The sequence below is a fragment of the Neoarius graeffei genome, chromosome 27 (genome assembly GCF_027579695.1).
Source record: "Neoarius graeffei isolate fNeoGra1 chromosome 27, fNeoGra1.pri, whole genome shotgun sequence".
Lineage (NCBI taxonomy): Eukaryota > Metazoa > Chordata > Actinopteri > Siluriformes > Ariidae > Neoarius > Neoarius graeffei.
The window spans coordinates 26,308,213-26,333,621 of NC_083595.1; the positions used below are offsets into that span (position 1 = coordinate 26,308,213).

The following is a 25,409-nucleotide window of genomic DNA, read 5'->3' on the forward strand; positions in this document are numbered from 1 at the left end:
AAAACAGCCCTTCAGATATTGTTTTAACAATAATAAGCATCACTGTATAAATGGTAGAGTGCAAATAGCTGTGTAACTACATGTCTGTGGAGTTGTGGAATACCCTCTCACCCACAGTTCAGGTTGGAGTCCTTGAAGAGTAAATACTTTGGCTTTCGCAATATTCTGTTCCCAAAAGCTGATGTCGGGATAAATTATTTCCACAAAGAAGCTTTTCTTGCTTTTGTAATTTTTTTTAAACTGTTCTTCCATGTCGGGACTTTTAGGGAAAAAGAAGGTACAGTGGGGAAAATAAGTATTTGATACACTGGCGGTTTTGCAAGTTCTCCCACTTACAAAGAATGGAGAGGTCTGTAATTTTTATCGTGGGTACAATTCAACTGTGAGACAGAATCTAGAAAAAAAATCCAGAAAATCACATTGTATGATTTTTAAATAATTAATTTGCATTTTATTGCATGAAATAAGTATTTGATACAATAGAAAAACAGAACTTAATATTTGGTACAGAAACCTTTGTTTACAATTACAGAGGTCAGACGTTTCCTGTAGTTCTTGACCAGGTTTGCACACACTGCAGCAGGGATTTTGGCCCACTCCTCCATACAGATCTTCTCCAGATCTTTCAGTTTTCGGGGCTGTCGCTGGGCAACACGGACTTTCAGCTCCCTCCAAAGATTTTCTATTGGGTTCAGGTCTGGAGACTGGCTAGGCCACTCCAGGACCTTGAAATGCTTCTTATGGAGCCACTCCTTAGTTGCCCTGGCTGTGTGTTTCGGGTCATTGTCATGCTGGAAGACCCAGCCACAACCCATCTTCAATGCTCTTACCGAGAAAAGGAGGTTGTTGCCCAAAATCTCGTGATGCATGGCCCCATCCATCCTCCCCTCAATATGGTGCAGTTGTCCTGTCCCCTTTGCAGAAAAGCACCCCCAAAGTATGATGTTCCCACCCCCATGCTTCACAGTTGGGATGGTGTTCTTGGGGTTGTACTCATCCTTCTTCCTCCAAACACGGCGAGTGGAGGTTATACCAAAAAGCTCTATTTTGGTCTCATATGACCACATGATCTTCTCCCATGCCTCCTCTGGATCATCCAGATGGTCATTGGCAAACTTCAGACGGGCCTGGACATGTGCTGGCTTGAGCAGGGGGACCTTGTTTGCGCTGCAGGATTTTAATCCATGACGGCATAGTGTGTTACTAATGGTAATCTTTGAGACTGTGGTCCCAGCTCTCTTCAGGTCATTGACCAGGTCCTCCCGTGTAGTTCTGGGCTGATCCCTCACCTATCTCATGATCATTGATACCTCACAAGGCAAGATCTTGCATGAAGCCCCAGACCGAGGGAGACTGACAGTCATCTTGAGTTTCTTCCATTTTCTAATAATTGTGCCAACAGTTGTTGCCTTCTCACCAAGCTGCTTGCCTATTGTCCTGTAGCCCATCCCAGCCTTGTGCAGGTCTACAATTTTGTCCCTGGTGTTCTTAGACAGCTCTTTGGTCTTGCCCATTGTGGAGAGGTTGCAGTCTGGTTAATTGAGTGTGTGGACAGGTGTCTTTTATACAGGTAATGAGTACAAACAGGTGCAATTAATACAGGTAATAAGTGGAGAATAGGAGGACTTCTTAAAGAAAAACGAACAGGTCTGTGAGAGCCAGAATTCTTGCTGGTTGGTAGGTGATCAAATACTTATTTCATGCAATAAAATGCAAATTAATTATTTAAAAATCATACAGTGTGATTTTTTGGATTTTCTTTTTAGATTCTGTCTCTCACAGTTGAAGTGTACCAATGATAAAAATTACAGACCTCTCCATTCTTTGTAAGTGGGAGAACTTGCAAACTCGTCAGTGTATCAAATACTTATTTTCCCCACTGTATATTCCAACATGTAGCTAACGCTAAGCCACAAATCTGCACCTTCACTCCAGTCATTTCGAGGAATTTTGTATGGATCATAACCGCTAATAAACTCTAATTTTCACGTATATCTATCCTTCGCTTCTTTCTGACTAAGATTATCAAAGTAATCCAGTAGTAGAGCTTTTTTAGCTGTAGTTTTCTTCAAACAACAACAACAACAGATGCCAGACATCTTCGCTTGGCTTCAGTAGATTAACAGCATGCAAACAAAGTTCACTTGTCCCCCAGGTATAGAGTAGCCATGGTTGCTAACGTAAATGTGAAGTCAGTGCAAGGGGTCTATAGTTGGAGAGGTGTTCTTTTCCTGAAATTAGGCACCCTTTTTTCTCCAAACATATCTTTGCATATTATGACCAAAAAGTTCTATTTTCACTTCATCAGTCCACAGGACTTGTTTCCAAAATGCATCAGGCTTGTTTAGATGTTCATTTGCAAACTTTAGATGCTGAATTTTGTGGCGAGGACACAGGAAAGGTTTTCTTCTGCCGACTCTACCATGAAGGTCATATTTGTTCAGGTGTTGCTGCACAGCAGGACAGTGCATCACCACTCCAGAGTCTGCTAAAGCTTCCTGAAGTCCTTTTGCAGTCAAACAGGGGTTTTTATTTGCCTTTCTAGTAATCCAATGAGCAGTTCTTTCAGAAAGTTTTCTTGGTCTTCCAAACCTCACTTTGACCTCCATCGTTCCTGTTAACTGTGTTTCTTAATAACATTACAGGCTGAGGAAACAGCTACCTGAAAATGCTTTGCTATCTTCTTGTAGCCTTCTCCTGCTTCGTGAGCATCAATTATTTCATTTTTCAGAATGCTAGGGAGTTGCTTAGAGGAGCCCATGCCTGCTGATTTTAGGGACAAGTTTGAGGAGTCAGAGAATTTATACAGCTTTGAAATCCACATCATCTCGCCTTTCCGAATGATGAATTTGAACAAGCCACAGCTCAATAAGCTAACTAAGGTCTGGAACCTTGTTAAAAGTTACCTGAGAAATCAATTGTATTGGGGGTGCCCAAACTTTTGTATGGTGTTCCTTTCCTTTTTCACTCTACAATTGTACAAAAAATAACAAAACACAAATCTTGCATAAAATGCTGAAATGTGTCATCTTTACCTTTATGCCTTTTGCTGATCAGTTCATCTTCTGCTCACTTAACTATTCACAGTAACAGACATTTTAAGCAAGGATGCCCAAACATTTGCATGCCACTGTATTCACTAGTTAAAGAGACTCTCATGCTACAGCTATGGAAGAAATGAATTGTGGTGTTCTAGTACCTGGAGATGCCATGCTTCTGTGAGATGAAGACCTTGTCTGTAGTTCCAACGGGAGCTTCTGTAGAAACAGGGAATAAAAAAAAAAAACAATGTGCAATATCCCACCAGGGGAAATAAACACATAAATGTATAATAAAGGTTCCAAGGTGCTGATGGATACAGTAGCTACACTCTAAATGGAATATTTATAACCTCCAGGGGCTTTGTCATTAAAGCAAATTTAACCAATATTCACCAAAAAAACAATGTTCATGATGTCAGAGGGTAGAAATGAGGGCCATTAATGGCTTTCGACATCATTTTAAATTGGTCTGCTCTGGGTGATCAACTGTGAAGTAATGTGTCCAGGCAGCAGGGAACACCACACTGATGTGTGTAAGTGGAAGTCTAGTACCATTGGAGGTTTAATGGAGCTCTAAATGTTGAGTCAGAGGGACTGTCAGTGCCTCTTGTTTTAGGCCACCACTCAGTTGGTCTGTTGGTGAAGATGATGGTGATATTAATAACCTACTGTTCCCACTGCAAATAGCAGAGAAAGGATTGGAAACATTCTCTATTCCCTGCCTTTCTCTTTCTCCCTTCTTGAGTTGTCAAGCCTGTCTCCCACTTCCTTATTTCCCAAGAGCCACGAGAGTGTTATACCCTTCTTGTAATCTCTGGAACTGGATCAATCCTCCATAGAGAACATTTGAAGTTCCTTCATATTCTCAGCTTTGTGTATGTGGATCCATCCATTCATCCATTATCCGTAACCACTTATTCTGTGCAGGGTGGCAGTCAAGCTGGAGCCTATCCCAGCTGACTATGGGCAAAAGGGGAGGTACACCCTGGACAAGTCGCCAGATCATCGCAGGGCTGACACAGAGACACACAACCATTCACACTCACATTCACACCTACAGTCAATTTAGAGCCACCAATTAGCCTAACCTGCATGTCTTTGGACTGTGGGAGAAACCGGAGCACCCGGAGGAAACTCACACAGACACGGGGACAACATGCAAACTCCACATAGAAAGGCCCCCATCAGCCACTGGGCTCAAACCCAGGACCTTCTTGCTGTGAGGTGACAGTGCTAACCACTACACCACTGTGCCGCCATTATTATTATTATTATAATAAAAAAATGCGACAAACACTGTAAGGCAGCACAATCATCAAATTATCCATGTAATAAATATGTTGTGTAATATTTTGAGGCTATGTAGGTGTAGTGAAAGAAGCAGAATCAGACCCTGTGTTAAAAAAATCCCAACATATAAAAAAAATGCTTGATAAAATTCAGTTCCATTCCATTTTAATAACAGGATTTAGTATAAATATGCAGGTGATTAAAGGAAGTCACACATACTGATTGGTCAAGAAATTCAGACTATTTCTTGATAATCACCTTGAGCAACTTTGCAACATGGCGACCAATCGCTTCGTCACCGTGAGGAAGAATTACAAATGATGAAAGAAAATGCTCTTCCTAAAAGCACTAAAGATGCTATGAAGTTTGGTCTAAAACTATTCAAAGGTAAGGTGGAATTGTGCTTTATTTTATCGATTTCAAAATAAAGTATTTTATGTGACTCGGCATAGATAAGTGACACGAGTCTGTGCGCATTACGTTTGCATGCTGTTTTTGAAGACTGAAATAAATTATTTTTTTAATATGATTTTTTTAAATAATGACCTGTGTATTTATACTAAAACAATTATCTGCCGATGGTGAAGTGAATATTGGTGAATAATAACCAAGACGAAGTCGAGGTTATTATTCACAGATGTTCACTGAGCCTGAGGTGAATAAGTGTTAATTAAATCTGAAGACTGGGATAGCGATTGCAAAACACCAGTTTCATTTTCCTACATCTGTCACAATCCGGTCCAGTCCATCCATGCCTGAGTTTGTGGGACTTCCACGCCGGCTCCAGGCCGGATCCAGGACAGGCATACAGTCCTGCCCTGCTGTAGGCCATTTTCCCAGAACCGGCACTCCCACACCTGCTACCACTCCTCTCCCATCAGCCAGGGCCTGCTTAAGAGCTGTTTGGAGCTACTCCAGTTGCTAGACTGTCTCTAGCAGACTTTCCTCACCTCGCTACAGCCCTTTGGTATTGTGACTTCTCAATTCCCCCTGCCTGTATGGTTTTTTTTGTCTAGTTTTCTGACCAGTTTTTGCCCCTATTGTACCTGCCTGTTCCTTTGGATTTTTTTTTTTTTTTTGCTTCCTCTGCCTGGATTTCCCTTGTCCCTGTTTTCTTCAGTTTTTATGAAGATTTTTCTATCCTGTTTTTGTTCCTGACCGTGCCTGCCTGCTCTTCTGTGTTTTGACCTCTTGGCCCGTTCTTTGACCACTGATTTTTGCCTGAGCCCTATTGTACCTCTGCCCTGTACTTCATTAAAGAAGCTTCTTTTTGTACACTGCCTGTCTTGAGTCTGCTCTTGGGTCCTCACTTCACCTCAGCTCGCCATTTCTGACAACATCCAGCTCTGTGTTGATTTGGACATATGTTTGGGGTCATTATCTTCTTGAGAGATCTGTCTATGGCAAAGCCTTAACCTCCCAGCAGAGGTAACCAGGCTTGTGGTTAAAATCTGGTACTTTCCTATTGTCAGGAGGTCGTGAATTTGAATGCCGATGATTCCGCAACCGAACCTGGACGAAATTGGCCTTACTTCATTACCCTGTCAATCACAATGACATGGACATTTGTGCACCCATGTATGCAGAAGAGGGCAGATAGCACTTGTTTTTCAGTTGGTAGAAGTCATGTGATAGGAGAGATCTGTCTAGTGAATGAGAAATTGGGGAGAAAATGGGGAAATAAAAAGGTACTTGGTGGAAATCATGATCCCATCAATCTTGACAAAAGCCCCGAAACAGACATAATGCATCAATGATTCACCACCATATTTTACACCTTGTCTTGGGGCTTGTCCTTGTATACACACTTTTTTTCCCACTGAACATGCCAATGGTGTGCATGGCCAAAAGTTGAATTTAGGTCTCATCTGACCAGAGCACATCTGAACTGACATGTGATCAGGATGAGCTATTTTTGTGCAACGCTTCCAAACCACTTGCTGTTATAAAAGTGGCATCTAATAAATTATTTTAAGCTTTACAACCTCATGAATTGGCTAAACTGTGAAACTCTACAATATACTGTATCTTTAAGTTCTTCTTTGTCTGCTTCACAATTTTTCTTGGACACATATATTCCTGGCAAATTTATAACTGTTCCAGACTTCTGAAACTTTTTTTATGGCCCAGATTGAGCTTATTTTTAACTGCTTATGTATTTTCTACTGCCTGTATTGTGTGGTGATGGAAGACCAAGGGATTTTTATAAGTCTGCAACCTTATATCTCGTCTAAGGCAACAACATAGCTTTTGGGGACTGACCAATTTTCTCAAATATATATTTAAACCTTCTTTGGGGTATCAATCATTTTGTCAAAAATATTGGTTATTTAAAAACTTATAATGGAAAAGATTTTTGTTATAGGAAAGGTAATATCTGTTTCTGTTTTGTCAGTGGATGGATATCATGAAAGCCATTTTTACCTTTACACTCGTCCCTTCTTCCATCTCAGTTTCATCTGAAATACATTTTTAATAATTATATTTATATATATAGAGAGAGAGAAAGAGAATGATATATCTTTTAAAAGTCAAATGCTGTATCCAGTCTTTCAAATATATCACTGTTCAAGATACATCCTCATTAAGGTGTGTGCATATTATGAAATATTAACTGGATAATTTATACAGTCATACAGCACACCTTCAGTGTTTAAAGGAGAGACGATTTCAAAGGTAGAGTTGTCAGTGTCATCATCCAGTTTTAACTGAATGGAGGCCTAGAAAAAGCAAAATATACATAAATTTATATATAGAAACAATCTGCTTAGTAACAGACTGCTTTAGCAATTGTAATTAGACTATTACACATTTTTTCATGTGAACAGTTAAGACTGGTCACAGTTGTGTCTAAATGTAACATGGCTGGTACAATAGACTTTATAGTCCTCTCTAAAACTGGTCGTGGCTATGATTTACATAAAGGTACAGTACTGTGCAAAAGTCTAGGCACCCTTTTTTCAGACAAGCTTTATTATAGATTTCTATTTTATGACTTCTACATTATTGAGTCAGGACAAAAACATTTTAGAGATACAAAAACGTTCGTTTTCCAACACAAAATTAAACGCTACAGAAAAAAATGTTTGTATCTGAGCAGCATATAATATAGCAGTTATTCCATGAAATTGAGTCGTACATGAGCTGATAGCTGATGAAGCACATAGCACCAAGTTGGCTATAAGCCATGTACAAAGAGATTGAGTGGAATAACTATTATTCTATCCACATTCACTAGATTTTGAGAAACAAAGCATTTTTATTTTTAGCAAATTCAATAAATAAAAACTTTATACAAAACATCAGACAAAGTAATTTCTGCTTAAAATGTAAACAAACCAGCGGAATGACAGTAGCAATTTGTGAAAAATGCTATAATAATAATTCTTGAAAAAAATGATACGTTCTTACCATCAAATACTTTTATTCCATATTTTGTTGCTTTTTTTGGTGGGGGGGGGGGGGGGGGGGGTTCGAGTAAAGTGTTTATTTCATCCTTGGTTCGTTCAGCAACACGCTCTGCCATTTTGTTTTTCTCTACTCATGGTATATGAGCTGATGGCATAGAGTAGCCAATCAGAGCATGCAATTGCTCATATCCAGTGAATGTGGATAAAATATTACATAAAAGACCACTTTTCAGATTAAAAAAAGAAAACATAATGAAGGTTGCTGGGTTTTGGTGCAAAATTAAGAAGCAAGTATGACAGTCAAAGTGTCCAGAAGAACTGTGGCTGGTTCTGCAAGATGCTCAGTAAAACCTACAGCTCATTTCCTGATAAAACTGCACTCACTATACCTGAGACTACTATTTTTTTTTTAAGCAAAGGGTCGTCTCACACCAAATATTGACTTTGTTTCATTTATTATGGCTTACTACTGTTTATGGTATTTTTTAATGTTGAAATATTTCATTTCATTATTTTTTAAGCCATTTTTAGTCTACAGCATTTCTTTACATGTGCCTAAGACTTTTGCACAGTACTGTACATAAAGCTACATATAGTTTCACAACTAAATACTTACAAAAGAATATAAAGAATTGTTGAATGAAGGTAACAGGAGAAACCACAGCAATGACATTCAACCAATTTGGCATGTTTGTTTGTGTGTGTGTGTGTGTGTGTGTGTGTATTTGTGAACACAAGTCTAATGGATAAAGTGTGCCATCTGCAGGATGCTTATGGGTAATGCCCATCTAAAACCCCATCCAGCACGGAGAAATGTGTCACAACCTTCTCCAGTGGCACTGAGGCTCTGCTCATTTTCTCTATGGACTGGTACACATGACCTTCCTCTCTCTGCACTTCTGCCTCTATCTCTTCCTCCAAATCTTCGCCATTATCATCATCGTCGTCGTCACTGGGTCGTGGAGACGGCAGACGAGGTCGGAGTTCCACTGAATCTGGCCATTGATCTCTGAAACAATGAAGTACAACAAAGCACTATTTATAGCCAAGCTGTCACTGTGACACTACAATACAATCAAATTACTTATTTGTGTTTCTCTGAATAGTAAATGCTTTATATATTAAATCAAGTTGTACAATAATCTGATTTAGGCACATTACACAACATTGTTCAGTGTGATGTATTCTCGACTCTGGTTAATTGAACGTCTATTATACTTAAAAGTAGACGGCCTTTCGATTTCATAAAACCCATGAAATTTAGTTCCCTCTGAAATTTGGTCATTGTGATATACGTTTATTTCTGTAATATCGGAAAAAAAAGAGGCCATTCTGTGGCCAGTAAGTTATTTAATTTGAGGGGATTCCCCTAGCAAATAATGTGCATGAAATCGCTCACTTCACACAATCAAGCAGACCTCTGCCTGTGTGCGCATGCGCAGGTTTACCTTTCGACATCGTTGTCTTCTTCGCTTGGATTTTACAGCAGCTGGCATCCAGTGTTGCATTACTGCCATCTACAGGTTTACCTTGACCGTGCACTGACAGTTCCATCAGTGTGTCGCTAAACGAACAACTGATCACACCAAGGTGTTCGCTGACATTTATTAGTTTGGTTCTGCATTGTCTTTCCTTCGCAACATAACGCCTTTTCTTCTCACTTTCTGCCACTGTAGTCAGTCTTTCACATTTCATTTGTGTCCTCCATTTTCTTCTCCTGTTTCAAATTTGTATCCCACAACATCTTGCGTGAACGGGGAAAGCCCACCACGTGATGCATGATGTAGTCTCCTGTATTGCGTCATGGTGAAGCAGGAAAAAATGGCAGAGAATTTAGGGCCACGTGGCCCTAAATTCATTAATTGTTCGATTTTTTTTTTAACTAATAAAATTGGAAGTCTGTGATTTGAATTCAGTAGCTTTCAGTCCACTAAACAAAAATAATTGGGTGTCAGGGAAAATTATTTTTATGACCTAAACCTGAAAAATCTGAAAGTCAGTCTACCTTTAAGTGACTAGAGAAGTTGTAACTTTTGACATTTTGGGATTTCTTTGATTTTTTTTTCCGTATTTCCATGCCAACCAGTTCAACTTAGGAAAATTTGGAGTGGGGTTTCATGTGGGGACCAGGGGGATACGTCATCTCCTAATGACTCTTGTTGTTATTATTATTATTATTATAATTATTATTATGTTTTATATGCTAGCCAAACATCATCCAATATGAATAAACAGCACATGTGGCTGTGGCCAATCAATATCCATGTTCTATTTAGAAGCTTCAGTATGGCAAGTCAGAGGAGAAAGACAATTTTGTGCTTGTTAAGAGTTTTAAAAAAACCAAAACCTCCTCTTCATGTAATTTCATCCCACTAAAGTGCAATATATACAGTACATTTCTACTGTAATTGTACCTCTTTGGGCAATTTTATTCATTACAGTTCAATATATATTTCACTTTTTTTCTTTAGTGCAATCTACAGTCTTGTGCAAAAGTCTTGGGCACATATAAAGAAATACTGTCTACCAAAAATGGCTTAAAAAATAATGAAATTAAATGTTTTAACATAAAAAAACTATAAATAGCAGTAAGCCATAATAAATGAAACAAAAAGTCAGTATTTGGTGTGAGACGACCCTTTGCTTAAAAAAAAAAAAGTTGTCTCAGGTCCAATGAGTGCAGTTTTATAAGGAAATGAGCTGTAGGTTTTACTGAGCATCTTGCAGAACCAGCCACAGTTCTTCTGGACACTTTGACTTTCACACTCGCTTCTTAATTTTGCACCAAAACCCAGTAACCTTCATTATGTTTCCTTTTTCAATCTAAAAAGTGGTATCTTATGGAATATGCTGCTCAGATACAAATTGTTTTTCTGTAACATTTTATTTTGTGTTTGGAACTCTAAAACGTTTTTGTACCAACTCAATAATGTAGAAGTCATAAAATAGAAAGCTATAACAAAGTTTGTATGAAAAAAAATAGGGTGCCTAAAACTTTTGCACAGTACACACAAATCAAAAGCTTGGAAACACTTTCGAATTCAATGGTTTTTCTTTACTTTTATTAATTAAAAGGCCATTTTATGTCTTAAAGTAATGATGGATGTTGTTTCTCTTTACTTAGCTGAGCAGTTCTTGACATAATATGGATTACTACAAAATACCAAAATGTATTTTGCTTTAACACCTTTTTGTTTGTCACATAATTCCATACATGTTCCAAATGTTATTTCATAGTTGTGATGTCTTCGGTATTGTTCTATAATGTAGAAAATAGTCACAATACAGAAAAACCTGTGAATGAGTTAGGGTGTACAAACTTGTGACGGGTACTATATATAATCATAATGTGATCCGTCTTAGTACAGTGGTGCTTGAAAGTTTGTGAACCCTTTAAAATTTTCTATATTTCTGCATAAATATGACCTAAAACAAAATCAGATTTTCAAGTCCTAAAAGTAGATAAAGAGAACCCAGTTAAACAAATGAGACACAAATATTCTACTTGGTCATATATTTATTGAGGAAAATGATCCAATATTGCATATCTGTAAGTGGCAAAAGTATGTGAACCTTTGCTTTCAGTATCTGGTGTGACCCCCTTGTGCAGCAATAACTGCAACTAAACATTTCCGGTAACTGTTGATCAGTCCTGCACACCGGCTTGGAGGAATTTTAACCCATTCTTCTGGACAGAACAGCTTCAACTCTGGGATGTTGGTGGGTTTCCTCACATGAACTGCTCACTTCAGGTCCTTCCACAACATTTCGAACTGGATTAAGGTCAGGAATTTGACTTGGCCATTCCAAAACATTAACTTTATTTTTCTTTAACCATTCTTTGGTAGAACGACTTGTGTGCTTAGGGTCGTTGTCTTGCTGCATGACCCACCTTCTCTTTCGATTCAGTTCATGGACAGATGTCCTGACATTTTCCTTTACAATTCGCTGGTATAATTCAGAATTCATTGTTCCATCAATGATGGCAAGCCGTCCTGGCCTCCAGATGCAGCAAAACAGGCCCAAACCATGATACTACCACCACCATGTTTCACAGATGGAATAATGTTCTTATGCTGGAATGCGGTGTCTTCCTTTCTCCAAACATAACGCTTCTCATTTAAACAAAAAACTTCTAATTTGGTCTCATCCGTCCACAAAACATTTTTCCAATAGCCTTCTGGCTTGTCCACGTGATCTTTAGCAAACTGCAGACGAGCAGCAATGTTATTTTTGGAGAGCAGTGGCTTTCTCCTAGCAACCCTGCCATGCACACCACTGTTGTTCAGTGTTCTCCTGATGGTGGACTCATGAACATTAACATTAGCCAATGTGAGAGAGGCCTTCAGTTGCTTAGAAGTTACCCTGGGGTGCTTTGTGACCTCGCTGACTATTACACGCCTTGCTCTTGCAGTGATCTTTGTTGGTCGACCACTCCTGGGGAGGGTAACAATGGTCTTGAATTTCCTCCATTTGGACACAATCTGTCTGACTGTGGATTGGTGGAGTCCAAACTCCTTAGAGATGGTTTTGTAACCTTTTCCACGCTGATGAGCATCAACAACACTTTTTCTGAGGTCCTCAGAAATCTCCTTTGTTTGTGTCATGATACACTTCCACAAACATGCGTTGTGAAGATCAGACTTTGATAGATCCCTGTTCTTTAAATAAAACAGGGTGGCCACTCACACCTGATTGTCATTCCATTGATTGAAAACACCTAACTCTACTTTCACCTTCAAATTAACTGCTAATCCTAGAGGTTCACATACTTTTGCCACTCACAGATATGTAATATTGGATCATTTTCCTCAGTAAATAAATGACCAAGTATAATATTTGTGTCTCATTTGTTTAACTGGGTTCTCTTTATCTACTTTTAGGACTTGTGTGAAAATCTGATGATGTTTTAGGTCATATTTATGCAGAAATATCGAAAATTGTAAAGGGTTCATAAACTTTCAAGCACCACTGTAATTCTATTAATGAGTTATTTAGTTATTATCAGATTAAAGCACTGCTTAATGAGAAACAGAAAGAAGGAACCTTTCAAAACAGCACCTCCGTTGACAGAATAATAAAGTTTGAATGAATAGGTTCTCAGCTTTGGGTAATAACCCCATGTGTGACTGTCTGAGATTCAGATGTGGATATTTCACCAACCTGATTTATGGAATATTTAACTTAAAATCAGCAGACTATTATTCTTGTCAAATTTCAATTTCCTTCAGTGCAAATCAAAGTGTAATTGCTTGGGCAATAAACTCAGTCTGGAGAAATGATTGGTGCAGTTTACCTGGTATAAAGTGCTGTGCTGGCATAAGGCTCAAAGCCAGTGTGGCTGTTTGCGTGGGAGCACTCGCTCTCAGAATAGGACCTGTTGCGAGGTGGAGGGATGGCAAAGGTGCGTCCTGTTAAGGAGGACGTCAATATAGCAGCTGCAAGAGCAGACCTAGAAGGAAGAACAAAAGGAGAGACACTGTTTTTCTTGAGAAAATACACAGTAGTATTGAAAACGCAGTATGGACTGTATCTGGTATACAGAGTGTCAACAGCAGACAGACAGACAGACAGACAGACAGACAGACAGATAGATAGATAGATCTCATCTCATCTCATCTCTCTAGCCGCTTTATCCTGTTCTACAGGGTCGCAGGCAAGCTGGAGCCTATCCCAGCTGACTACGGGCAAAAGGCGGGGTACACCCTGGACAAGTCGCCAGGTCATCACAGGGCTTAGATAGATAGATAAGATTTTAAAAAATTTTGATTCTTCTTTATTAAGAATTCTTTTGAATTAAGAGTAATATCCAATGTCTCCAGGAGTGCAGTGCAGTGAAGAACTACTGCGTTAATGTATTTGTGTGACAGCCTGGGAAAACACTTCACATCGTCACATTTTGACATTTCCTCCTATCAGCTAAGCCCCTCCCATCTTTCAAAGGTAAAAGAAAAATCAATATAAGGTTTCATTTGGGGCATCCACATCATCTTCTCTGCAGTTAACACTTTAAAGAGGATTATTTGCAATTTTTTTTAACTGAATGTAACAGCACCACTAGCAATCGTACAAAAACACAAAAAACAGAATGATATGAAGCGAAGCTGATTTATTAATGTTGGTGTCAAAGTATGCTATTAGCAGGGGAAAAAAAACATACAGAGCGTTTCAAAAAATTTGATATCATTTTACCATCTAATAACTTTGCCAATTCTCGTTCATTGAGTACGCTTGAACACAGTCGAACAAGACTGTGCAGCATGCATTTATGAGATAATTCTCTAAAAATGCACCAACTGCAATACAGATTTGGACATGGCACAAAAAGTTCGAAGAGGAAGGCTGTCTGAGTGTCTGTGTCTCAGGCGGCGCGCATATTGAAAATTTGTGAACTCATTCATGGAATCCACATACCTTTGAATTTCTCATTCACATTTTGAGGAATAAATCTTATATTGCTCAACATTAAGCCTGTTCAATTTCATTCGTCTAGACGATGCAGTTTCTGGGATATTTACATCTCAAATAATATCAAATTTTTTTGAAACACCCTGTATTTTTCATCCTTTCAGAGCTCAACATTAACGGTTGTCCGTTTGTCCGGGGCAAGTGATACTTAATGTTGGACAAGTTCATCGTCTCAGTTACTTGTCCGATCGGACAAGTGCCAAAATACGCCGATATTCAGGTTAAATATCAAATTTATCAGTTTATTCACATGATTTCCGAAGCATCTCACTCAACATATTGTTTTGATGAATCTCTGGATGTTTCTATTCGGAAAGAGCGATGTGCGCATGCGCAATATTCCACTTGCAAAACCGGCCAATACCACTTCATGTATTTGAGCTGAAAAGTAAACGGTCGTTTATGATTGGTTTTAATCGTGTCATACACGTGGATTTGTTGACATTTCTGTTGGTGGGATCATTATTCAACTGTATATTTACATTAAGTGTGTGGTAATTTCCAAATCTTTGAATTGTTGTTGATGGTGTTCATTATATAGCCGAGCGTGTGGCGGGGTGTGCTGGGCTTGGAATGTGCGCCTACATGCGTGTGGATTGACAGGGAGTGAGGTAGGAGTGGGGAAAGTTATCTATGAAATACCAAGCTGTCAAATGGCTGCTAATTAGGTTACCGGCTGTATTAATTAACTAATTAGTAATGGGAGTTTAGGGATTTGAAACATAGGGCTCTATAATTTAGATATAATTATGGATTATTTGAAATTATCTTTTTTTTTACCATTAAATACCATACAGGAGCCACACTGAATAATTAGACAACAACAATTAATCAGTGGAGGATATATATTCAAAATTAATAATTTAAAAATGAAAATGTATATAATTTTAATTTTCTGGTTTTCAATTTCTCATAAATAAATTAATGATTGATGGAGTCCAATTGATGGAGCAGAACTCAAGGGTTGATAGATGAAGATGAATAGAAACTATTTGTATCCATTCATCTGTGAGTCAGTAGAGGTGTGGAGGTTTTCATAACAAGATATATTATCTTGTCATTTGATACACTGAAATCTAGTTATAATAATCAGTCATTTACAGTATTAATCAGTCAATTTTGTTATCAGTTGTTTTTATTTGTAGCATTGTTGTTATTTGTTTCTCTTGTCCAAACTAGTGATGTCTCATCAAGTCATAAATTTTATGATAATGTTACTTTTTGTGATATTTGTTACTGAACTGCAGAGTACTGATCTGTGTATATATAATGGTTAGTGTTTCTGGATCTCATAGTATAGTTATTTTGTTCTTAAAATTTTATGTTCATAATTTCTACTCTATTGGAATATATTGCTTCTGAACTTCAGCAGAATAATTGGTGAATTATGGTATCAATCAGTCTGTTTTACTATATTTTTTGAACTTTTGCCTCAGTATATCAAGTATTGATTACTTTTGATTCATAGATATTATGCATATGTTGTGAATTCTGAAACAAATGCCATAAAGATTGTTGGGTTACAAATAGTTTATTTGTGGGGGGTTTTCTCAAATATTTCTTCGGACAAGTCAACTTCACATTCGGACAAGTAAATTTCCTTTCAACTTGCCCGACAGGACAAGTGGTTTCAAAAGTTAATGTAGAGCCCTGCCTTTTCTGGCTGTTACCCAGAATTCAGCCACAGTGACATCCCAGACCATCACACAAAGATTTAATCTATCAAGGCTGTGAAAAAAAAAAATATATATATATATATATATATATATATATATTGGATAACCATGTTTGCAAGAATGATTTTTATTGCAAAATCAAAATATATTATAACTAGGGTACATAGTAGAGTTCATACCTCCACCAAGCCACATATTATCAACATCAAAGTCAAATCACTTGAACCTAGGATAATACTAAAGCTGTACACCAAATTTCATCCAAATCCGTTCACTACTTTTTGAGTTACGTTGGGAACAGATATTTTTTGTAAAAAATCCTGGATCCACATGCATATCTGGATTTGCATCAAAATGTAAATCAATTGTTCCTTGGCCCATCGCTCAGCTTTCCTCAAAATATCACCAAAATCCATTCACTACTTTTTGAGTTATGTTGGGAACAGACAAATAAACAAACAAACAAAGGCGAAAACAACCTTCTCCAACATAGTTAGCGGAGGTAATGAATTTAAGCGGCTATGAAGAGCGGTGATTTTTGACTGAAACACAGAAACAAAAAAAATATAAAAATAAACAGAGACAAAGATGGCGGCCAATAAGGGAAAGGGACAGCCTAGAAACAGAGAGCTGGAGATGAAAAGAGGATTTCCTATAGCGAGGAAGAGAGGACTTCATATGAGGAATGTTTGTACCTGGGTCTCTCTGGTGAGGAATTGGGGCTACGAGGGGGAGGAGTGCGGGGAACAGCAGGCTTTGGAGCAATGGTGGCAGCAGGGATCAAGCCATGAGCTATGTTCCTCTACAAAAGTCACAGAGAAGCACAACTGCATGTGTGAGAGTGCAATATGAACGACATATTTCAACAAGTGTTTTGGACAGCTGTGATGGACAGAATCCAAGGTGTGTTTCTGGGAAAGGCTCCAGATCTGCCACAACCCTGAGCAAGACAAAGTGTTTACTGAAGATTAATGAAAGAATGAATGCAACTTGAGTGAGTTAATTACTGTAAGGAACTGCAGAGATTATCAACCTACAAATTGCTTTCAAACAAACAAAAATTGAGTGTTTAGCTCAAAACATAATTACTATCTCCTGTTCTTTTATGATTTAACAACAGGTGTGTGACTTTTATAGCATTAAAATCAGAACATTTTGAAATGCAAAATTCTGTTGATCACATAAAACCTCCTAATGGTGAGTGCGTAAATGGATAGGACTGTGAGGTAAGAGACGGAGAGAATATGACGGACACTGACAGTCATGAATATAACATGGAGTATAAATATCATTTTTTAAATTATTTTCAGTGCTCCTTAAAGAGTCATGTATAGTGTCTTGCAAAAGTATTCATCCCCCTTGGTGTTTGTCCTCTTTTGTTGAATTAGAAGCTGGAATTAAAATGGATTTTGGGGGCGTTAGCACCATTTGATTTACACAACACGCCTACCACTTTTAAGGTGAAAATTGTTGTTTTATTGTGACACAAACAATAATTAAGATGAAAAAACAGAAATCTGGAGCATGCACAGGTATTCACCCCCTTTCATATGAAACCCCTAAATAAGAGCTGGTCCAACCAATTCACTTCATAAGTCACATAATTAGTTGATTAAGATCCACCCGTGTGCAATCAAAGTGTCACATGATCTGTCACATGATGTCTGTATAAATCAACCTGTTCTAGAAGGACCCTGACTCTGCAACACTACTAAGCAAGCAACATGAAAACCAAGCAGCATGCCAAACAGGTCAGAGACAAAGTTGTGGAGAAGTATAGATCAGGGTTGGATTATAAAAAATATCCCAAACTTTGAATATCTCAGGGAGCACCATTAAATCCATTATAGCAAAATGGAAAGAATATGGCACCACTACAAACCTGACAAGAGAAGGCCGCCCACCAAAACTCACAGACCGGGCAAGGAGGGCATTAATCAGAGATGCAACAAAGACACCAAAGATAACACTGAAGGAGGTGCAAAGATCCACAGTGGAGATGGGAGTATCTGTCCATAGGACCACTTTAAGCTGTACACTCCACTGAGCAGGGCTTTATGGAAGTGTGGCCAGGAAAAAGCCACTGCTTAAGAAAACACGTTTGGAGTTTGCCCAACAGCATGTGGCAGACTACCCAAACACATGGAAGAAGATTGTCTGGTCAAAGGAGACTAAAATTGATCTTTTTGGCCATCATGAGAAATGCCATGTGTGGCGCAAACCCAACACCCTGAGAACACCATTCCTACAGTGAAGCATGGTGGTGGCAGCATCATGCTGTGTGGATATTTTTCATCTGCAGGGACAGGAAAGCTGGTCAGGACTAAAGGAAAGATGGATGGCACTAAATATAGGGCAATTCTGGAGGAAAACCTGTCTGAGTCGGCCACAGGTTTGAGACTGGGACGAAGGTTCACGGTCTAGCAGGACAATGACCCTAATATATAATATAATTATAATAATAGACTGCTAAAGCTGCACTGGAGTGGTTTAAAGGGAAACATTTAACTGTCTTGGAATGGCCTAATCAAAGCCCAGATCTCAATCCAATGGAGAATCTGTAGCATAACTTGAAGATTGCTGTACACCAACACAACCCATCTAACTTGAAGGAGCTGGAGCAGTTTTGCCTTGAGGAATGGGCAAAAATCCCAGTGGCTAGATGTGCTAAGCTAATAGAGACACCCCAAGAGACTTGCAGCTGTAATTGCAGCAAAAGGTGGCTCTACAAAGTATTGACTTGGGGGGGATTATATCTATGCACACTCCATATTTCTGGGATTTTTTTTCATCTTAATTATTATTTCTGTCACAATAAAACAACAATTTGCACTTTTAAAGTTGTAGGCATGTTGTGTAAATCAAATGGTGCTAACCCCCCCAAAATCCATTTTAATTCCAGCTTGTAATGCGACAAAACAGGACAAACACCAAGGGGGATGAATACTTTCGCAAGACACTGTATATGCAAGCAGAGCTCCTGATGAGTGTATGAGAAAAATATTATTTGCAATGGCACAAAATCAACCTCATCTCATCATCTCTAGCCGCTTTATCCTGTTCTACAGGATCGCAGGCAAGCTGGAGCCTATCCCAGCTGACTACAGGCGAAAGGTGGGGTACACCCTGGACAAGTCGCCAGGTCATCACAGGGCTGACACATAGACACAGACAACCATTCACACTGACATTCACACCTACGGTCAATTTAGAGTCACCAGTTAACCTAACCTGCATGTCTTTGGACTGTGGGGGAAACCGGAGCACCCGGAGGAAACCCACGTGGACACGGGGAGAACATGCAAACTCCGCACAGAAAGGCCCTCGCCGGCCACGGGGCTCAAACCCGGACCTTCTTGCTGTGAGGTGACAGCGCTAACCACTACACCACCGTGCCGCCCAAAATCAACCTGAATAGAATAATAATATTATAGCATATGAACCATCGAATGATGTAGTATAGTGTATTTTGCCTCAGTAAATTACTACATTTTTTGTGACAGTGAGACCAATAATGAGATACACATCACAGTTATGAATACATATTTATTTATTTGACACCACATGCCATGCACCAGAAACAACATCACGGCATTTATTATGGTGTGACTCTGCTGGGTGCCTGGTGGACAGCAGTGAATCAACGCTTTCACTTTACATCATTACTATACAGTTACGATCAACTATCAAATATGATATGCCAAACATTTTTCTGGTTACATCTGTCATGTGCATATGCTTTTAGGGCTCGGCGTGCACAGCCGCAGACTGTAAAGTGCACACATTCCATTAGGACTAATTACAAGACACCTGTTCCTGATTAGACTTGTCCAGGGTGTACCCCGCCTCTCACCCATAGTCAGCTGGGATAGGCTCCAGCTTGCCTGCGACCCTGTAGAACAGAATAAGCAGCTACAGATAATGGATGGATGGATGTTCCTGATTAGAGCTCAATCACAGCGCAGACATATAAAGACTCTCAGTAACACAGACTTCGCGAAAGCCTTGTATTTTGTGTCACTTTTCTGGTTTTGACCCTGTTTGTGTTTTTGGACTGTGAGTACTATTGCATTACCTTTGATATCCTGTCTGTGCCTCACTCGACCACTGCCTGTTTTTCAACTCTGCCTTTGTCTCTGTTTGTTAGCGTGTTTTCAATAAAACTCTTCCTGCGCTTACATCCATCTAATGTCCTTACAGGACAGAAACTGTCAATTATCCAACAATCTAGTGGACTAGTGCAACTGTTTTAACTAGTTTTATATGAAACTGTCATGAAAATTTTCCGTAAAATGTGTTAGTAAATAATCCCATGTTATTTTTTAAAAAGCAAATTAAAAATAAGTGCTGGATAAAAACCCATCCATCTTATGCAAATAAAGATACAAATTTCGCTGTCCGGAGGTCAAGTGTTTATGAGAGATGTTGCCTTGCACTTACGGTCGAGTTCCCTATGGTAGTACACGTTCATCATTCGTACGGACGTCATATGGTCAAGCCATCAAAAATTAGGTTGATGTATTACCCTATACTCTTAAGTATGGGGCTCCATTCTGCACGCACAAGGAGCGCCGCTATTGTTTATTAAACTTAAATTCTAGGAGGGGAAAAAAACATTTAAGGATTTTTTTCAAAACAGCCAGATGAGGAGAGATGGGACAGTTCATGTTACAGGTTTTTTCTTGTGGTTTACAAATATCAAACAAGTAAAACAAATCTACAAGTATTTTTTAATTATAATAAATGTATTATTATTATTATAATTATTATTAATCGATTATTCATAACCGCTTATTCTATGCAGGGTCGTGGGCAAGCTGGAGCCTATCCCAGCTAACTATGGGCGAGAGGGGAGGTACACCCTGGACAAGTCGCCAAATCATCGCAGGGCTGACACATAGAGACACACAACCATTCACACTCACATTCACACCTACGGGTCAATTTAGAGCCACCAATTAAACTAACCTGCATGTCTTTGGACTGTGGGAGAAACCGGAGCACCCAGAGGAAACCCACACAGACACGGCAAGAACATGCAAACTCCACACAGAAAGGCCTCCTTCGGCCACTGGGCTCAAACCCAGAACCTTCTTGCTGTGAGGCGACAGTGCTAAACATGACACCACCATGCCACCCTGTCCCTCTAATATTCTCAATTCTAATCCTGTCCAAGTTTGTCAAACTTTGGGAGTGTATTATATGGTGAATGTACTCTCAAATACAACTTTTCCTTGTTTTCCATGGTACCATCCATGGTACTTCCACTTTCACCTGGATTAGTGTACATTTAAGATTAACTGGACCTTTAGGATGAATAACTGATGGAGCTTCAAAGCGTTCCTCAACAGTCTGGATGCTAATAGGTAAAAATTATAAGTTTGTTAAATGATTTTGCTCAAACTACTGGTTATGTATACAACTAAAAATGCTCTAGATTAACTCTAAATTGTCCAATGTACTCAAACCTCCAAGTTATTATAATTTTCACACTAGAGCGGTGGCTACAATTATCGACAGTCCATAATTCTCGACACCTTTTCAGATTTACCAACAAAAAAACAATTTTACAAAGGTGAATTTCAGTTACAACAGTTATTATTGGCTAAGTAATCAACCGGAAGACCCCCCAACGCCCTTTGATCTTGTCGTCTGATGACACAGCTCGTTACATGAGATGGAATTTTTTTCAGCATGATCAGCAATTTGATGAAAACCCGGACGTTATCATCGCAGGTAAGCATGGTGGAAAGATCATGGACATGTTTTTACTGATCAAATTCACCAATATTTCATGATATCCTTGTCGAAACCTGCTTTGTTTCTTACTCTTTCATTTAACAGTCACCATCTTGTATCTAAACGTGCGTTTGAGAAGTCACGTGAAGTGTCAATAATAGCGATCACTTTCACCGGTGTCCACCATTATCGACACCCTGTGGAATTAAGTGACATTTACAACTGTTATGGATCGATCTTTGTGTAACATTGTTGAAGTAGATGAAGTACTTTAAAAAAATAAAAGTGCTGTGATTTATGATAATTGTTTTCTGATTCATAACAGAATGGAATGCTTATAGAGTATTTGGAATCCGATTTCAATAAATAGAATTAGACCAGAATTAAATTCCTACCATATAAAAAATTACATGCTTGAAATATTCAGATTTTCCTATTCCATTCAGATTTTTTTTTTCCAGTTTGTTGTAAAAATCTACCACATATTACAATATCAGTAGACATTTTATATTTTGGTCCGAGGAATGACATGCGACCTTTGACCTGGATTTTCATGTGGTTACAGTGTTAATTACCTGTTGGCATTTATTGGTAAACTACAAAACTAGAAATTAATACAAACAACAACGAATGATGAACAAAATATGATCTATGAAAATATTTAGAAAGTGGATAGAAAGTGGAACAAAAAGATTTTCTGACACAGGTTCAACATTATCAATTCATTTGTTTACCAACATTAGAATTACTTCCTCATTTACGTAAACATTGACATATTTATATATTTTGTACTAAATATAAGTCTATATAAAACACATTTTAAATAAAAACTATGTTTTGTTAACTTAATACCACATACCGATGTTTTTTTCTTTATAAATAATCATCTGGATGTTGATAATTGTGGAACGGTGTCGATAACTGTGGACAAAAGTGTCGATAATTGTGGAACGGTATCACGTGATCTGACACACTAAGTAATCGGGAGTCAACTCTTTTTTTTTTCCAGTAGAACTTTGAGTATTCATGCACAATTTACGTATTGAAAGTCTTTTCTACTTTTGCAATGGCCAAAAGATCGTTAAGATGTCGATAACTGTAGCCACTTCTCTATATTTTATTTATTCTATTTGTTATTATACAACCACGATTCCAAAAAAGTTGGGACAAAGTACAAATTGTAAATAAAAACGGAATGCAATAATTTACAAATCTCAAAAACTGATACTGTATTCACAATAGAACATAGACAACATATCAAATGTCGAAAGTGAGACATTTTGAAATTTCATGCCAAATATTGGCTCATTTGAAATTTCATGACAGCAACACATCTCAAAAAAGCTGGGACGGGGCAATAAGAGGCTGGAAAAGTTAAAGGTACAAAAAAGGAACAGCTGGAGGACCAAATTGCAACTCATTAGGTCAATTGGCAATAGGTCATTAACATGACTGGGTATAAAAAGAGCATCTTGGAGTGGCAGCGGCTCTCAGAAGTAAAGATGGGAAGAGGATCACCAATCCCCCTAATTCTGCGCCGACAAATAGTGGAGCAATATCAGAAAGGAGTTCGACAGTGTAAAATTGCAAAGAGTTTGAACATATCATCATCTACAGTGCATAATATCATCAAAAGATTCAGAGAATCTGGAAGAATCTCTGTGCGTAAGGGTCAAGGCCGGAAAACCATACTGGGTGCCCGTGATCTTCGGGCCCTTAGACGGCACTGCATCACATACAGGCATGCTTCTGTATTGGAAATCACAAAATGGGCTCAGGAATATTTCCAGAGAACATTATCTGTGAACACAATTCACCGTGCCATCCGCCGTTGCCAGCTAAAACTCTATAGTTCAAAGAAGAAGCCGTATCTAAACATGATCCAGAAGCGCAGACGTCTTCTCTGGGCCAAGGCTCATTTAAAATGGACTGTGGCAAAGTGGAAAACTGTTCTGTGGTCAGACGAATCAAAATTTGAAGTTCTTTATGGAAATCAGGGATGTCCTGTCATTTGGACTAAAGAGGAGAAGGACGACCCAAGTTGTTATCAGCGCTCAGTTCAGAAGCCTGCATCTCTGATGGTATGGGGTTGCATTAGTGCGTGTGGCATGGGCAGCTTACACATCTGGAAAGACACCATCAATGCTGAAAGATAGGTTCTAGAGCAACATATGCTCCCATCCAGACAACGTCTCTTTCAGGGAAGACCTTGCATTTTCCAACATGACAATGCCAAACCACATACTGCATCAATTACAGCATCATGGCTGCGTAGAAGAAGGGTCCAGGTACTGAACTGGCCAACCTGCAGTCCAGATCTTTCACCCATAGAAAACATTTGGCGCATCATAAAACGGAAGATACGACAAAAAAGACCTAAGACAGTTGAGCAACTAGAATCCTACATTAGACAAGAATGGGTTAACATTCCTATCCCTAAACTTGAGCAACTTGTCTCCTCAGTCCCCAGACGTTTACAGACTGTTGTAAAGAGAAAAGGGGATGTCTCACAGTGGGAAACATGGCCTTGTCCCAACTTTTTTGAGACGTGGTGTTGTCATGAAATTTAAAATCACCTAATTTTTCTCTTTAAATGATACATTTTCTCAGTTTAAACTTTTGATATGCCATCTATGTTCTATTCTGAATAAAATATGGAATTTTGAAACTTCCACATCATTGCATTCCGTTTTTATTTACAATTTGTACTTTGTCCCAACTTTTTTGGAATCGGGGTTGTATATTTGTCATTCATTTATACTTATGCACAGCTTTCATATAAATGTCAGCTTTTGAAACCCTGTGCCTAATAAAGTTTTTTATTAGTAGTAGTAGTATTGCTAAATAAAGGTACAGTACACACTTTTTCAGGCGAAATTAAGTAAAAGGTACTACCCTAGAGACAAGCACAGGTAGAGTCTGGTACCTTTATATCTGAGAGAGGAGGATCTTGTTACACACACTTTCACACCTGAATTTTATATTTGCACTGATTACCGGAAGTGCTTTTATTTTTATTTTATTTTAAGGTTAGCTAGCATAGCCTTCTCGCTATATAAACTAGCTAGCAACGCCGGTAGACTTCAGAAACACCAACAAAAGACATGATCAATGTCAGTTAGTTAGTTATTAAAACAAATAAATGTTTCTCTGAAACTCACGAATGCTTTTCTCTCGCTTCTTCTGAAAGTGAAGTTGAATTTTGACATGATCCAGCTTTGCCTTCGCCGTTGAAAAGGCGTACAGATTCCTTTACCAATAATCACATCAGGAAATAAATGTATCCGATATTAATAACCAAAACAAAACTCTTCACTTTTTGTGTGCAATATAAATAATTATATTTTATCAAGTTTGGTTTATCGACTTGTTAATGTCTAAGTTCATGAATCTAGACGCTTGACATCCCATCCAACCGCGAATCCTATTGGCTAAGACATCCGAAACCAACCAATCACAGTTGAGATTTAATCCTCTTAGCAACGCAGGCGGCGGTCGCACAGTATTGAGTGTAACTCTCCTCAGTGTCCAGTAGAGGGCGGGCTACACCACAAAGTACGGTACAACATAGAACGATTCAATTGAACGTGCAAGGTTTCAGAAATGGTGTCATTCTCTCAGTTTCCTGAAAACAGTTTTGCATTATGTAAAACAGTAACAGAAACCAGAAAATAGGCATTTTAAATGTACACTATATGGCCAAAAGTGTGTGGACACCTAACTATCACACTAGGGTGACCAGATTTCCCTAGTCTGAAACCGGGACACTTTTGCGCGCGACCATG

General features: G+C 38.6%; 1 protein-coding gene across 3 annotated transcripts in view; it reads right to left on the reverse strand.

Annotated features, from left to right (window-relative positions):
* The window catches only part of cep89 (centrosomal protein 89), a 452,909-nt gene extending 427,866 nt beyond the window's left edge, over nt 1-25,043 (reverse strand). For all 3 annotated transcript variants that reach the window (XR_009651712.1, XM_060911315.1, XM_060911314.1), the window contains exons 1-7: nt 24,786-25,043; nt 16,581-16,687; nt 13,038-13,193; nt 8,567-8,750; nt 6,976-7,051; nt 6,756-6,790; nt 3,200-3,257 (exon numbers count right to left, since the gene is read on the reverse strand). Coding sequence is in view for 2 of the 3 variants with exons in the window: in XM_060911315.1 (XP_060767298.1) it covers nt 3,200-3,257; nt 6,756-6,790; nt 6,976-7,051; nt 8,567-8,750; nt 13,038-13,193; nt 16,581-16,687; nt 24,786-24,833 (664 nt within the window). In the remaining variant the exon portion in view is untranslated. The remainder of the gene's footprint in view (nt 1-3,199; nt 3,258-6,755; nt 6,791-6,975; nt 7,052-8,566; nt 8,751-13,037; nt 13,194-16,580; nt 16,688-24,785) is intronic.
* Between the last annotated feature and the right edge of the window lie 366 nt (nt 25,044-25,409).